Source organism: Epinephelus moara, chromosome 5, assembly GCF_006386435.1.
Source record: "Epinephelus moara isolate mb chromosome 5, YSFRI_EMoa_1.0, whole genome shotgun sequence".
NCBI classification, from domain to species: Eukaryota; Metazoa; Chordata; class Actinopteri; order Perciformes; family Serranidae; genus Epinephelus; species Epinephelus moara.
Window position 1 is genome coordinate 36,814,609 of NC_065510.1, and position 14,909 is coordinate 36,829,517.

At 41.1% G+C, this 14,909-nt stretch overlaps 1 protein-coding gene across 2 annotated transcripts in view; it reads left to right on the plus strand.

Moving 5' to 3' along the window:
• The window catches only part of ptprdb (protein tyrosine phosphatase receptor type Db), a 217,944-nt gene that overhangs the window by 110,131 nt on the left and 92,904 nt on the right, over positions 1 to 14,909 (plus strand). For both annotated transcript variants that reach the window (XM_050044542.1, XM_050044543.1), the window contains one exon: positions 12,214 to 12,363. In XM_050044542.1, coding sequence (XP_049900499.1) covers positions 12,279 to 12,363 — 85 coding nt within the window. In that variant the 5' untranslated portion in view covers positions 12,214 to 12,278. The remainder of the gene's footprint in view (positions 1 to 12,213; positions 12,364 to 14,909) is intronic.

Consider the following 14,909-nt stretch of genomic DNA (forward strand, 5'->3'; position numbering starts at 1 on the left):
GAGAAAAAATGCAAAATGACATAAAATACAGGAGGCCTTTCCTTTTAGTCTGGTGCTCCATTGACTCGCACAGCAGGGAAATATGCAACATTACAGCGGCAGAGGGATAGTGCAAACAGGAAGCATCAGTAGCAAAAAGCACAAAGCAGCCTATCCCAGCTGACATTGGGCGAGAGGCGGGGTACACCCTGGACAGGTCGCCAGACTATCGCAGGGCTGACACATAGAGACAGACAACCATTCACACTCACATTCACACCTACGGACAATTTAGTCACCAATTAACCTGCATGTCTTTGGACTGTGGGAGGAAGCCGGAGCACCCAGAGAAAACCCACGCTGACACGGGGAGAACATGCAAACTCCGCACAGAAGGGCTCCAGAACCAGGAACCCTCTTGCTGTGAGGCAACAGTGCTAACCACTATACCTCCGTGCCACCCCCAAACATCCATATTGTAAAACTTAAATTAATAGCCCAGGCTGTTATTTGCTTAAATCACTGAACTCAGCCTGTGTATATGTGGTGCAGGCCTTTAATTCCTTTTACACAAAACTGTTGCTCAGCAAAGATAGGAAATACAATCAAATTGTTTATTCAAACCAGTATGAATATTACTTGTTTGGAAATTAGGCTTTGAATAACATATCAATTATGAAGCATTCATTTAATCTAGGTTTAAGGGACAGCACACCAGAGAGACAGAGTTACGACACTCATTTTAGAGCACCTGAGGGTTATGGCATACAGCATACTGTCACTACACCACTTTATCCTGTTGAAATAATATTCACAACTAGGATTAATTTTTATGAGTTTTGATTATCTTGATTGGTGGAATATGAATAGGAATAGACACATGTTTTGACTTTATGACTGCTTCAAAGGTAGGGAGTCACTTTTTTGTGTCTCTCGTTTATTATGCCAGTAAATCTGAGTAAATTAGATTGGTGCTCATGATTTCGGTAAAATAAACTGAACAGTTCAATTGTAGAGAAGCTTACCTAGTTAACGATGTGTGTAGCATCTCCATATTAACAAAAGTTTAAACATTTATATTTATAAGCAGTTTTATACATCCGAAGAATTTCTATAATGATGATCTGCATGGCAACCAGACCAGGCATCAAATTGAGACAGGCATATATTTGTCAAAATATTTTGCCACATCTAGTAAAAAGGACTGGGCATTTAATGAATATAAGTTACCGCTGTATATCGCTTTATTCATATCCACCTACTACCTACTAGCTCAATTGATTGAGACCTTTTTTATATATTTATATCTGTACATAGGAGTCAGATGTTTATGTTTACCTTGTTTTAGCGGTGTTTTTCTGCGTATGTTCATTGAGAGCAACATAAAAATGGAGTCAAATTCCTTGTATGTGCACACATACTCAGCCATTAAAGCTGATTCTGATTTGTACTTTCTGTGCAACTGACAAATCAGAGAGCGTGGGCACCGTGGTTCGCCGCTCTGACGGCTGTTGATGGATCAAATTGCCTGCCTCAAGGCAACAATCCTCAGGCAGTCTGTGGAGCCGGTGGGATTGTGCTCATGTCTGCTGAGGCCAGGAAAGGAGCATTTATCAGCCTTACTGCTGCTGAAATAAATTGATGCAAACGCGTTGTCTTTGGGTTGTCCTCATCTGTTACATCAACAATAACAATGTTTACCGTGATATATAAATGTCTTTTCAACATCATCCATCCGGGCGGGCTCACAAGGTCTGCCCATTATTCAGCAATGTCTTAACAATGTGGATTTTCATCGTTCATGTGTTGGGACCAGGTTGCTTTAATGCGAATGGCTTCTAAAAAAAGGACGAGGCCTCTTTTTGGGAGGACCACCTGAAAAGGTTTTATTCAAACATGAAGGAAACAGACAGAAAGGGAGTAATGCCAGTAAAGTAAACTTTGAAATCAAAATGAATAATGTATTCTGGATGGAAATAAAAGCTGGACTCACAATCTAAAATGTCTAGACCTTGGCTATTGTATAAAGATTTTGTGAATTTCTTATTCTGGATGCAAGGGAATGCAATAACCTCATTTAAGGAGGAAACGAGATATGGGTTAGACCGCAAGAACAAAAGAGAAATAATAGTTTGTTTATGCCTTTGGAGATAGGAATAAAGACAGTGAAATAGAAAGTGAGAGGAATTGTTTTTTGTGAGAGGACAGAGGGAAAAGAAAAGGAGGAGGGAGTGAAGGAGTCAGGCTGGAGGAAGGAATAAATGAAGGTGGAAGCGAGGGAGTGTTTGGGGAAGCAGAGGAAGTGATAAGTTGAGTTCAGACAGACAGCCTAAATCCTCATCTCAATCAATCACATTTTCCCTTCCTCTCCTCTCAGTTTGTCTTATTGATTTCTTGTTTCTGCCAGTGTCCTGAAAGCCCGACTCAAATGACTACTCAGAGTTTTTGGGGCTCCATCTCCCAGCGAAAACCACTCTTCGGTCATTTGTTCTCACAGCTATATAAGGGATGTGAAGGGATCACTGGGTCTTATCCAGCAAATGATGTAGCAGCCCATTCTCCTACGATGTCCTCTCAAATAAACGATGTACTTTATATTTATCCGTTATGTTTTTGGGAGAAACTAGTGCTGGCTAAATTACACTGAGGGTCAATTCAGGAAATAGCGTGGCATTGATCAGAGCTATTTTAAGTATTTTAGGGCCAGTCAAATGCCTGGCTCAGACTAGACAATATCAACCAGATTATAGCCTGACCCAACTGTTGTTTGGCGTTGACTTGAGAACGGGCATCGGCAGCGTTTTTCGTTTTTGTCCAGTGTTGAGTGTCATAGTAGATGACATAGTAGATGACAACCAATGCCATGTCAGGGATGCCTCATGAAGTCTCAACAGCAAGAAAAGCATGTTAGAATTTTACTTTAACTTCTATGACTTGTTCCCCCACAACTGTGGCACAGAGTACTCTTCAACTGTACATTTGGCGAAGCAAAACGCAAACGATGTGAAAGATAAAGATCTTGGCGCTTGATCGGTCCAAACACCTAATTCCTGATGATATCACGCGTGTCCTGAAAGATGGTGAGCTTTGAATGGTCGTGGACGAATGTGTAGTCCGTCACATCTCTTGGCCAAGTTACGGCAAGATTTTATCACTCTATGAACACCTAATCTGACACATTCAACTTGCACGACAGCTGGATTCTCAAGATATCATGAGATCACACCAAAAGGATTACTCAGCCTCCTGTGGGGAGCTGCTGGCAGCTATGGGCATGGCTTAGGTGTGTGTGATGACACGGAGAGGCGACTGGTAAGAGGTAAGGGTACATGTTCAGTTCAGCGATAGCGTATCAGAACTAGAAAGTATTCTTCATTGAAAGGGCAAAGAACGGCACTGAAGGCCTCTGATAGAAAAGATGTTTTCACTCTTCCTCAAACTGATTTGTGATAGACGTGATAGACAAATGGTTCATCCAATCATCTACCAAGTGTTTTTTTGAAAGTGCCTGCCCCTTACCAAACAGTTTCCAGTGACCGCTTCTCAGATGGTTCTTTGAAACAAGCCATCTATCACATCAGGTTAACAGTGATCGTAAGTCAAGTTACAAGTCCTCGCTTTTGTAACTTAGTTCAGCTCGAGTCATTGTTCCAAATCTCAAGTCTAAACCTGTGATGTGGATGTAGTGTAAGGATGAGGAGGTTGAGATGGAGGAAGTCTAGTCTAGTCTTAAAGATGCTTCTCAGGTTTTCAGGGGAACATGCACGAGGTATTCAGAGACATTCATGTTCTGAGGTGTGCATGTCAGTTCCTGTGCAAGCCTCTGCAAACTACAGTTTACTGATAACACCCTTCTCTGTGCAGGTGTGCAGAGATGTTTATGTGCATCCTCACAGAAGCATAATTCCGGCTCAACCAGGACCATAACAATACTTAACGTGTCATGCAGAGATAATGTGAAAGCAATTGGAAAAACGAATGCAGCACTGAAAGGCCTATTTATTACTGAATGGAAAATTGTTGCATTTGAACAGAAATGCATGTGAATCTGTAGAAATACAGCTGATGCACTGTATGTAATGTATGTGCTTCTCACCACCCACACAATACCAGCGTCTGACTCACTTTCGCGAAAATTAAAGAGGTGGTTTACTGGAGCGCTCTCTCTCTATCCACACACACACAAACACACACACAGTACAATGGTTGTTCTTGGGTGCTAAAAGTAGGTGAGTCACTCTGTACAGGGGCAATTAAAATCTCTGTCACAGCATGATGTAATCAGCTGCCGTCCCCGCAAACACTGACACTGAGTTGTGTGCCTTTAAAGATCAGCGTTTCTCTTGAAAACATGCTCAGGGGTTCCTTATGGAGTCTGCTTGTGTGCGGCGAGGGAGATGACAGATCACTGGTAATCAGCATGCGCACGAACGTGTGTGTACACACGTGCTCAGTAGTCATATACATCAAACAAACACTCTCGCTTCAAGCCATTCTCAGCTATGTTTTGTTTGTTGTGCTATGAGAGACTGTTTTTGCTGGCATTTTTGCAAATCTTATTTCCATTCTGCTTGTTAACTATGTGATGTGAGTGTGTGTTTGCAGAATCGTCTGTAAGAGACATGGCAGCATCTTCAAGTTCTTTGGTTGCTCAAATAGATAATCAAAGTGTTGTCGTCGAAACCATCGAAAATGAGACAGAGGAAAGACTGAGATCAGAAGAACGTGAAGTAAAAGTTAGACATGTTTGTAAAACACCAAACAGTTTCATTGCTGCCATATAAGATGGTTACAAAAGACAGACAGCACTTGTGAAAGTTGGACATGATGGTAATACAAACTGTGGACCCAACAAGTCTGAAAAAAAAAAAAAACTATTGCACTTCCTGAAGGCAGCGTCAAGATTGATTTAAATGCCATGAGTCCAAGACTCCGTCTTTCCACACCTGTAGTTTGGTTCATCTGGACCAAACCAAAGACAAAAATGATACACTGTTGCTTTCTAGTTCTGGTCTGTTTTGTGTTCACACCAAGAATTCAGGACTTCACTTTGAAGCCATTTTAACATAGTGGCCAAATCATGGAACTGACCCCTCCAAAGCCCTGCAGCTTTTTGCTTTGTGCTCCAACAAAAGTTGAGCAAGCCTGAAACACGGCGAACATCGGCCAACTTTTCCCTTTCCTGTTATACTATGCTATATGCTAGGTTGAAAAGAGAACCAAATTTAGAAGATGGATAAAAGATGTAGCTGGGGGACTGCCAAATGCTTCACGCACACAATATGTTGTATATAGTCTCACCTTGACTTGGCGAATATTGGCAAAATGCTAGCTAATAGCTAAATAACATATAACTTAGCTACATCAAGAGGACTTAGCCTAGGTTTGCTCCCTACTTAGTTCTGTTGTAACTTTAAAGAGATTTGGAAAAGGACAGATAGGTTGGTTGTTGACATATTTTTAAGATGAGATGTCTTTACCCAGAAAAAAAATCAAGGCTAACATTCCTTTGTTTATGTTATCTCTGTACAGCTATGTGCTGCCCTGAAGCATCTTTCTACAATAAAGAGAGACTAATGTTTAGTCGGCACCATGGTCTGTAGTCAGTCATAAATGCATAGAGTACTTTACTGATCCCGATAAGGGGTAAAGTGGAGTGCAGGAGTTGACTGATAGTCTTGTCATCCTCACTCTTTACTTCACCCTTTTTTGTTGACACCAGTAGCCTCAGTTTGTGTAGTTTTGCCTCGTTCATAGAAGTTAACATTGTAAATATATCCTTCAATCCCTAACTGTAGTCCTTGCTGTCACCTTCTTGAAGTGTTATTGCCTGACGCCTAGAAACTAATAACACTGCAGCACCCGGCTAAACAGAACTATCGTCACCATGTTTCTTTTTGTTAAGCTTGTCTGACCCAGCAACAAAAACTAAACAACTTCAGGGTCTGTCATGCTATGGGGCCCAAAAAGGATTTTTCCCACATAGTGAAAGAAATGTCTGTAAATCAGTGGATTTTTAAATCTTTTGAGCTTCACAGCCCCCGCATAATGACTTGTTTCACTGGGGATTTGATCCTTTCAGTTCAATATCATTTTGAAAGTCTCAAAGAGCCACATAAAAAAATCATTATATTCCTATTTAAGTAAGCAGACGGCTGAACAGGAAGTTAGCCGCTCAGCTGGCAGAAGTCTCTCCTGTGCTTGCTCTATGGGTCCGAGCTTTCATAGGAATAAATGGGGCCTCGCCTCCGACGCTGTATCCAGTTCTCTTTATACATCCATGATTCTCACTGACTTCTTTAAAACAGACATCACACACTGATTCATTGGACAGCCTTACATGGTCCCTATGTGTGGAAATCAAATCAAATGTCACAAAGAAGCATCTTAATAAGACACAGGGACAGCGCACCTCCGTAGTTCTTGACAGTGTAAGGTGAGATGCACTGCTGTTATAGGGAACTTTTATAACTTGAGCTCACCACTATCCTTAATGGGAAAGGAGGAGGACGTAAACTTTGCTTTTTCTACTCATCTTATCTTGTTTTTCATGCAGGGCTATGATGCAACAAATAAAAATTGTCTCTCCATTGACATTTCTGTCAGACTGCCACTGTTTCAACAGGCCAAATAGAATAAGTTAATTAGTATGTCTAATTGCATTTGGTGGCTCAGCTTTGGGAATATCAAATCAAATTAGGATACTCAGTGTTCTTTTTCCATGGCACACGGTTTGCCTTAAGCTATGCTTTTTAGGATCTGTCTTTTGTCTTTGTCTCTATCTTCCTCAGCGTCCCTTCCAGCTGTACTACGCCTTCGCTTTGTAGTCCACCCTCCTCTCTCTCTCTCTCTCATCATCCACCCACGCTTTCTTTTTCTTTTCTTTCCATTTTTGGATCTTGTTCTCTCTTTTAATTTTCTTTTTTTCTCACTTCTGCTACCCCATTTCCCAACTTTTTAGTTACATCTAATGTAGTCACTTAAAAACATGTTATAAAATGACCTTTTAAATGGAACAGAAATAAATAAAAGCTGTTAATCCCATCAACAGCCAGTTAATGCAATAACAACTTACGATTAATGTTGCTTTTTTTGTTGCCTGTTGATGATGTAACCGGTGGTTTGAAGCATTATGGGTATATTTAAACCCATTTTCTTATTAAAGCATGAGCACTATTACATTTTCTCAGCCCATTAACAGGGATGTGTTATTAAATTTGGAGAAGATGGTACATTTTTAAGCAGGTGTAACAGTAACACTTTATTTAAGCCTCCTGTGTAGCACTTTTAAACAGTATATAAATATTAAATGGTTTAAAACATACTATGAGGTTGTTGCAAGCAGTGGCACCCCCAGAAATTTTTGATAGGGGTGGCCAGATGGGCCCCCTAAAAATATTGGGGTGGCACACCAAAACCAAAAGCTATAAATGAATTTAATGCTGTTAGTACACAGGCTTGTTTCTTGTTTTACAGTTAATATTACTAATTATCTGATGTGCATAGACTAAAACAGTACAGTTAGCATTTTGAATGCCACAACAATCCTGTTTTAATGTGTTCTGTATCTGTATACGTCAGGCAATTCATTGTTCTTTACTTAGGCTTATTGGCCTTTTCCTTGAAAACACAAAACAGCTTTAATTTGAAGGAGTAAACTGATTGTAATGAGCCAAACATTTACTTGGAAGAAACCTTCTCAAGTTTAGGGGAGGCTCATGGGTACCCATAGAACCCATTTTCATTCAGATATCTTAAAGGGAAATTTCGGTTTATTTCAACCCGTCTCCTATCGTCCTAAATTTGTTTCAAGTGACTAGTGACATAGAAATAATAGTTAGCATGTTAGCTGTTAGCCTAGATACAGCCGTAGCGTCAGACCTGTTAAAACGTAAGTGAACGGGCAACCTTCAAGTGCAAAGTTAGTCCACTAAACAAGCTTTTTTCCACAAGACCGCCTCATATCCAGTGTTGGGAACGTTACTTTAAAAAAGTAATTAGTTATAGTTACTAGTTACTTTCCCCAAAAAGTAACTGAGTTAGTAACTGGGTTACTGCACTGTAAAAGTAATTAATTACCTGGAAAAGTAACTATAGCGTTACTATTTTTTATTAAATGCTCAAATATGTCAAATTGCTTGGACAGCCCCCTTAATGGAACTGTAATGAAACTCAACATTGAATATGTTAAATGAATGAAATTGACACTTAATAGAATAAATCATTATTATTATACATTGTACACTTATCTACACTACACTCCATTGTTGTGCGTGCGTGTGTGTGAGGGAGAGGGAGTGCGGCTGTGGAAACATCCTGCAGTCCGAGATACTATCATGCGTTTGAATAACTTATTAGACGGATATATAGAGAGAAAGGCGACGTTTAGAGAGCAAGCCCAAATAAGCAACTCCACTTTGGAAACAAGTCCAAAAAACCACAACCCGTGACGACTACCAATATTTGTAAGCGACTTTACAAAAACACAAGCCTAAAGTCGCGGACCTGACAAACCTGCTTGTGAATACCCGCCCTACTCTGCCTCTGATTGGTTTATGATGAAATTTTCCTCTCCCTAAGCCAATCATCATCACTTATGCTTCCCCCTCACCTGCCCTCACCAAAGAAGAAACACTTTAAAGCTCCGCTGAGAAGGAGCTGGTCTGAGTGAAAGCCGCTTCAGTGAACTGAAGTAAAGCCGAGTAACGGCGCATTTTATTGTGAGTAACCATAACGGCGTTATAACGGGGGAGACAGTAACTTTTTTGATTAGTCGTTACTGAAAAAAGTAGTGCCGTTAGTAACGCCGTTATTTATAACGCCGTTATTCCCATCACTGCTCATATCGTTAGAGAACGTCAAATGTCAGAGAACATATAGAAAACGACATGTAAACTAGTCACTTGAAACAAATTTAGGACGATAGGAGACAGGTTGAAATAAACCGAAATTTCCCTTTAAGAATTAAAGGGACCTATTTGTTCCAGTTGTTCCCTCGCCAAAAGTTAACTTTGGTGCATTATTGACCTCCCTTCATGACAACCTGTGCCTACACAGTTGGTACAAATGGATGCCTTAGGTTGTAAAATGAGTACGCCACAGCCTCTTAAAGGCAGTAATGTTAACCTCCAATTATTGTCAGCAGGGGGGCCAGCAATTGTATCAGACAGGCCATGGCCCCCCTGGTCCCCCCTTGGGGGCGCCACTGGTTGTGAGCAAATACATTAATTATGTAGTTGTCACCAACTTCAACTAGATAATGACTGACAATTTATGTCTTCACTTCATAACATTTACATTGAACAATACTGGTCATACTGGTCACTTGTGCTCATGACTACAGTATTATGTGTTTTACCATGCGTTTGTAAAATGCTTACAGATGATAAATAGAGAGTATAAAGTGAGGGGTAGCCGTTACATTATCTGTTACAAAAATGTTTTTCTATTCCAACTTTTTTGTCTCTCTCATGTCCCCGTCATCCTCTGCTCTCACCACTTCTCTCTCATCCTCTTCCCCTCTCCTCATGTGTCCTTCTGTCTGTCCTGTGAAAAAACATAAGCTAGTCTGTCACTCTTCGAGTCAGTCTCTGTTCTGTCAGAATCTATCCCAGAGATAAGTGTGACTGGTCGCTGCAGGGCCGGCCAGACAGACGGTGTATAATTGAGTGATAGGGACTAATGTAAGTGAATGGCTTAGAGCCGACTGTGATCCACGGCAGCGGCAGAAGCTCAGGCACCAAGGGAGGCTTTCTGTTAGGCCCTCGGTAATACTAGCAACAGCAGCCACCCAGATTACAATCTGGTGACTACCTGGCTGCGTGTGTGTGTGTGAGAGTGTGTGTGGCTCAGGTTATCCTGCTTTTTGTCTTCTTTCCATCCCGCCTCTCTTTTCTTCTCTGTTTCGTAGCTCTGTTTACCACCCCACTCCATTCCTCCTCCCCCCACGCACCTTTTTCCTCATCTCTCCCTCTCTCCTCTCTCTCTTTTTCTCATCTGTCTCTCCCCCTCCCTTTCTCTCCCCGTTATCTTAGCTCTTTAATTAACGTGACATGCTGTGAAGTGAGATACTAAATAATGCAGGCTTTTCCAGTGACATTGAATCAGCCATAGTGATTAGTGGCCACACACTACACACACACACACACCAAGACAAATGCCCTTTTTTCAGCAGTGATCTACCTTTTAATAAGGGTTTTCATTTTGCAGCACAAATGTGGCTTAATTAGACAAATATGCACATGAATGCTCTGTTGAGAATGGAGAGTATTACCGTATATATTTTAAACGGCATTAGTATTTAGGTTACAGTGTGTAGGGGTTGTGGTAGTATTGTTTTGTAAAATGAGCCCAAAAATATAAATATATCCGTTAAAAAACATGAGTTGATAAAGAATAACTTGTGAAATATCACTAAAGTAAAAACGAATTCTCTTTGAACAACAAAAGGTTAAAATCTTCATATAATTTTCCAAAGTTATGAATAGATAAAAGATGGTAATGAGCCCTTGAACACTAAAATATAAATGGAACTGAGAGCTAATATCCAAAGCTAAATAAAAATAAAACCATAATTTCCTTTGGTTGTGGGTAGATGCACACAGTATTTGAATATTAATCCTTTTCATACTGTATTGCTGAGTTCCCATATCCACTGTAATAGTGTAAATCACAGTGCAGAGGACTTAATTTGTGCATGGAGAGATCTAGGTTATCCCAAAGCAATTGTTTCAGACCAAACCAAGTGGAAAATCCAGTGTGGGTTTAGTTGTTTGCTGCCTTGGCTGCAGGGATGCTAAGAGCTCTGGGTTCCAGCGTTCTTCTACCCCTACCCCCCTCGTCTTTTTTTAATCAGATGGCTTGTTCAGGAGTGGAGGGGATTAAGACTGCTGCTGCTGCCGCCGCTGATGACTCTGTCCAGTTTTGGAAAGCCCACAAACACATGCACGGATGCACAACAGGAACACCCAGCTGCGAGCACACACGTACACACTCACGCAGGCGTATAAGCAGTAATATACACATGCATGCACATACAGAGGCATCGACATATGCATGAGCTAGCCCATATGCATGCACATCTTGTATGGCACAGGTCTGAACGTTCATTCATGCAAACATTCACGTCAGACATCTAAGCAACGTCTCTCTCTTTTGCTTCCGCTCACTTTCGACGTCTCTCACTCAACACTGTCAGTTTTCTGGACAGCAGCAGTGATCTGCCATGTCTCATTGTGCCATGTGATTTGAGATGTGAGATTTCTGACACAGACTGACGCCTGTCTCTTCTAATGCCAGACACACACACCAGGCGCTGCAGATGGCAGGGAGACAGCTAGACAGACAGAGGGACAGATAGAGTGAAAAGGCAAAAAATCTGACTGATGGAAAGGAGAAAGAAAGATGCTACGGGGAGAGAAGTGAAAGATGACATGAATGAGAAGAAAGGTACAGGGGAGTCAAAGAGAACAGAAACATGGATTTAAGGAAGAATTATCTAGAATTTTTAGGAAACTGAAAGCTGCCAAAAAGTTTGCGAAAGCAGACAAAGACAGGGAAATCAAAGGCGAAGAGGACTAGACAGAGTCTAAAAGAAAGGAAGTGAGGTAAGGATGAAAGGATAGACATGTTGAGCTGCATGTTGACCCAACACCGTGTGCAACGCAGCCAGCAGATAACACCAGTCAGTCTCCTCCCACTTTAATCTCCCCATCATCCATCAATCCCTTCGCTCCATCCTTCCACCCCTCCATCTCAAAGCCATTCATTCCTTTTCATCGATATGAAATCGTGCCGATTTGATGTACATTTGGAAGAAATCCAGTGTTGAAGTCTGCTTTGTAGATTGTGTAACGGGCAAAAACTAAAGCTGAAACAAAAAATGAGGCCGTTGCTTACTTGGAAGATTAAAAAAAGAAGAACTTTAGAAGCCGACTGATGTTTTAATGCTAAATGTTTGCCATAAGTTGAAATTCATCAGCTACTTTGTGAACTCTCACACGCACACGCACACACCAAAACACACCTCCGGCAGTGAGTGTATGGTCCTAATGAAGCGAGAAGAGGAGAGGCAGCTGCATAACTAGAGTGTAAGGCCTAGAGGGAACTCACACACTTCAAGTCTGCGTGTGTTTGTGTGTGTGCGCATATTATATCTGAAACTCTTAATTTGAGCTTTGCAACGAGTCTAATGACTGCATTTTCTTTTTTACCTCCCTTCTTTTCTCTCTCCAGGTTGTGAGGGCCTGTTTCTATCGTCCTGTTGTGCAGTGAGGCAGTGAGCTCACGGTGGATACAGCATGCATGTGTCGACATATCCCATGATGCACTGTGCCAGTCCAGGCCTGCTCCTCCTCAGCTTCCTCTTCCTCGCTGATGCTGACTGTGAGTCCTTTCACACTCAGACACATACTTCTATATATGTATATATAAATATATAGCCTGATATTCTCACACACACCTACTCAAAGATGCACACATGGATAGAGAGAAACAGTTACATTTATACATGCAGTATACATCTTTTGAATTCACATGTACACGCAGGGTTGGAATGACCTGATTTTCTCTTACAGACCACTTCTGATATCACATCCCTACTGTATGTGTGTGTGTGTGTGTGTGTGTGTGTGTGTGTGTGTTTATCTGTATGTGTGTGAGAGTGTACCAGTGTGTGTTGGGGAGTAGGTTTGATTTGAGGCCAGCTGTTTTTGTCCATCCCAGTATTACTTGGCATGAATAGACAGACCACATATGGCAAATCAGATAATTTTTCCTCTGCTAGTGCGATTGTGTTCATACTGTGTGTGCGTGTGCGTGTATGTGTGTGATCCCTGATTGTAGCTAGAGTGATATATTTTTCAGAGACATGCACATTAGTGTTCTGGTTATGAGTCTGGTAATAAGAATACTAGTTTTAATGACGCCTGCTACTACTGATATTTTCAGTGTTGATTAATCCGCCAATTATTTTCTCTGTTATTTGTTGGGTCTATATAATGTAAGAAAAAAGTGAAAAAGGTTCATCACCATTTCCCAGAGCCGACAAGCCCAGAGCCTGCTTGCTTTGTCCAACCAATAGGCCAAAACCCAAGGATATTCTGTTTGTTATCATAGAAAGCTAAGAAAACTTGGAGGCTGAAAACCCTGAATTTCTTCCATTTGTACAAAAAATCTGAATTAACAAGTTAAACAATCAATAAGCAATCAACATAGTTACATTTTCTGTCAATTGACTAATCGACTAATCGTTTTATATATGCTGACCAAGATGATTCGAACAAACTGGACATCCAAAGCACAAGAACATTAACAGACAACTCAAATGCAAAAGCCACCACAGTAGAACCACCACCCCGTATACGCAGTTGAGACATGATCCAGTTTTCTTATCATCTGACCTCTTTCACTTTTGTGTCTGGCTGTCTGGACACATCATCCATCCCATCTTAGCACCCATCAATGAAACATCAACAAGCAAAAATCAGTTTATCCCACATTAGATCTGTGCCAGGCTTCCACATTCAGCATGTAGACTATCAGTACATTTTATCTTTGAACCAGGGCCCTATTTTCTCATGTATTTGTGTCTAAGTGACTAATGGAGACAGCAATTTTTTAAACTGGTCCAGCGGCTGTAGCGGCAAAACAGGCTGCAATTTAGTCCTTATGGGCAATTGCTCATTGTCAGTTTACATCCACTAAAAGTGCTTGTTTTTGCCACCGACAGGCTCAGATTGTTATTATGATTTTCTGACAATGTTATGGAAAAGACCATACGGAGGAATGAAACACTTTACCTTACCTTTTGCTGATCAAGTCTGTCTGTTATTAGAGCTGCCCTTTGAAAGTAGGAGATTGGAATCGTCAGTCAGAAACCCCGTCAGCCAACTTTTTTTTTGCTAGTCAGTGGCAGTGTTCTTTTGGGTAGGTTTTGGTCCCCAGATTTTGCTGCAGAGTGAGTGCTCTTGACGTTCACGCTACTTTTAGGTACCAACAGATGTTGACGTGATGTAGTAGCACAAAGGAGGAGAAACTTTCCACCCCAAGGCTCCAAGATAATAGTCTCTTCGCTCTTCTGTTTGGAAGTGGTGAATTTACAGCTCACAGATGCTTAATACAGCACAGTCTGTGGCTTTTGTTTGATATCTAGTGTCATCAAAAAGTGTTGCACATTTCCAACCCGTTGGTAGCGTCATTAGCTGAATGTCACTGTCACACTGAATGTCCCGCTGAGCCCCATTCAAACTTTAAAACTTTATACGAAAAAAAAGCGAAGCCTCAAATATTCACATTAAATGTCCAAATCTGCAGGTACAGCCCTATTTGTTGGCATGTGTAACCAAGCCTTGCTCAAGGAGAAGTCTCTGTCTGTCTCTGTCTGGAAAACAGAATTTTCCACATTGTCTAATCAACTAAGTAGTCAGCCATGACATTGAAAAACTTCAACACACCGGTCCACCTGGGATAGTCTTGGCAAGGTGCTGGAAACTGTGAGTCCAAACTGGTAGAAAGTGTGTTGTATGCAGTGTTAAACACGGTATAGATGTAATTTGGAAATCTTTTCCACCAGTTTGTACTCCAATCCATCAAACCCACCTTTGTTTTCCTGCAACAAGTCACCTCCCACAAGATTTCAGAACAAGAGCGACACTTGGTCACACTAACAAACAGACCAGCAAAAGGTATGGAAAATGTTTGATTTCTCTGTAGGAATCCTTTCCACAATGTTGTCAGACACTTCTAATAACAATCTGATCCCGTCAGTAGCAAAAATAAGTTCTTTTACTGGATATAAATTGACCAATACCAATAGAGTTTGCATTGCAGCCTGTTTCGCTGCTGTGGCTGCGATGGTCTCGCTCAATACTGGACCACTGTTAAAAATTGTTGTCTCAGTTAGTCAACTTAGACACCAGGTTAAAAATACA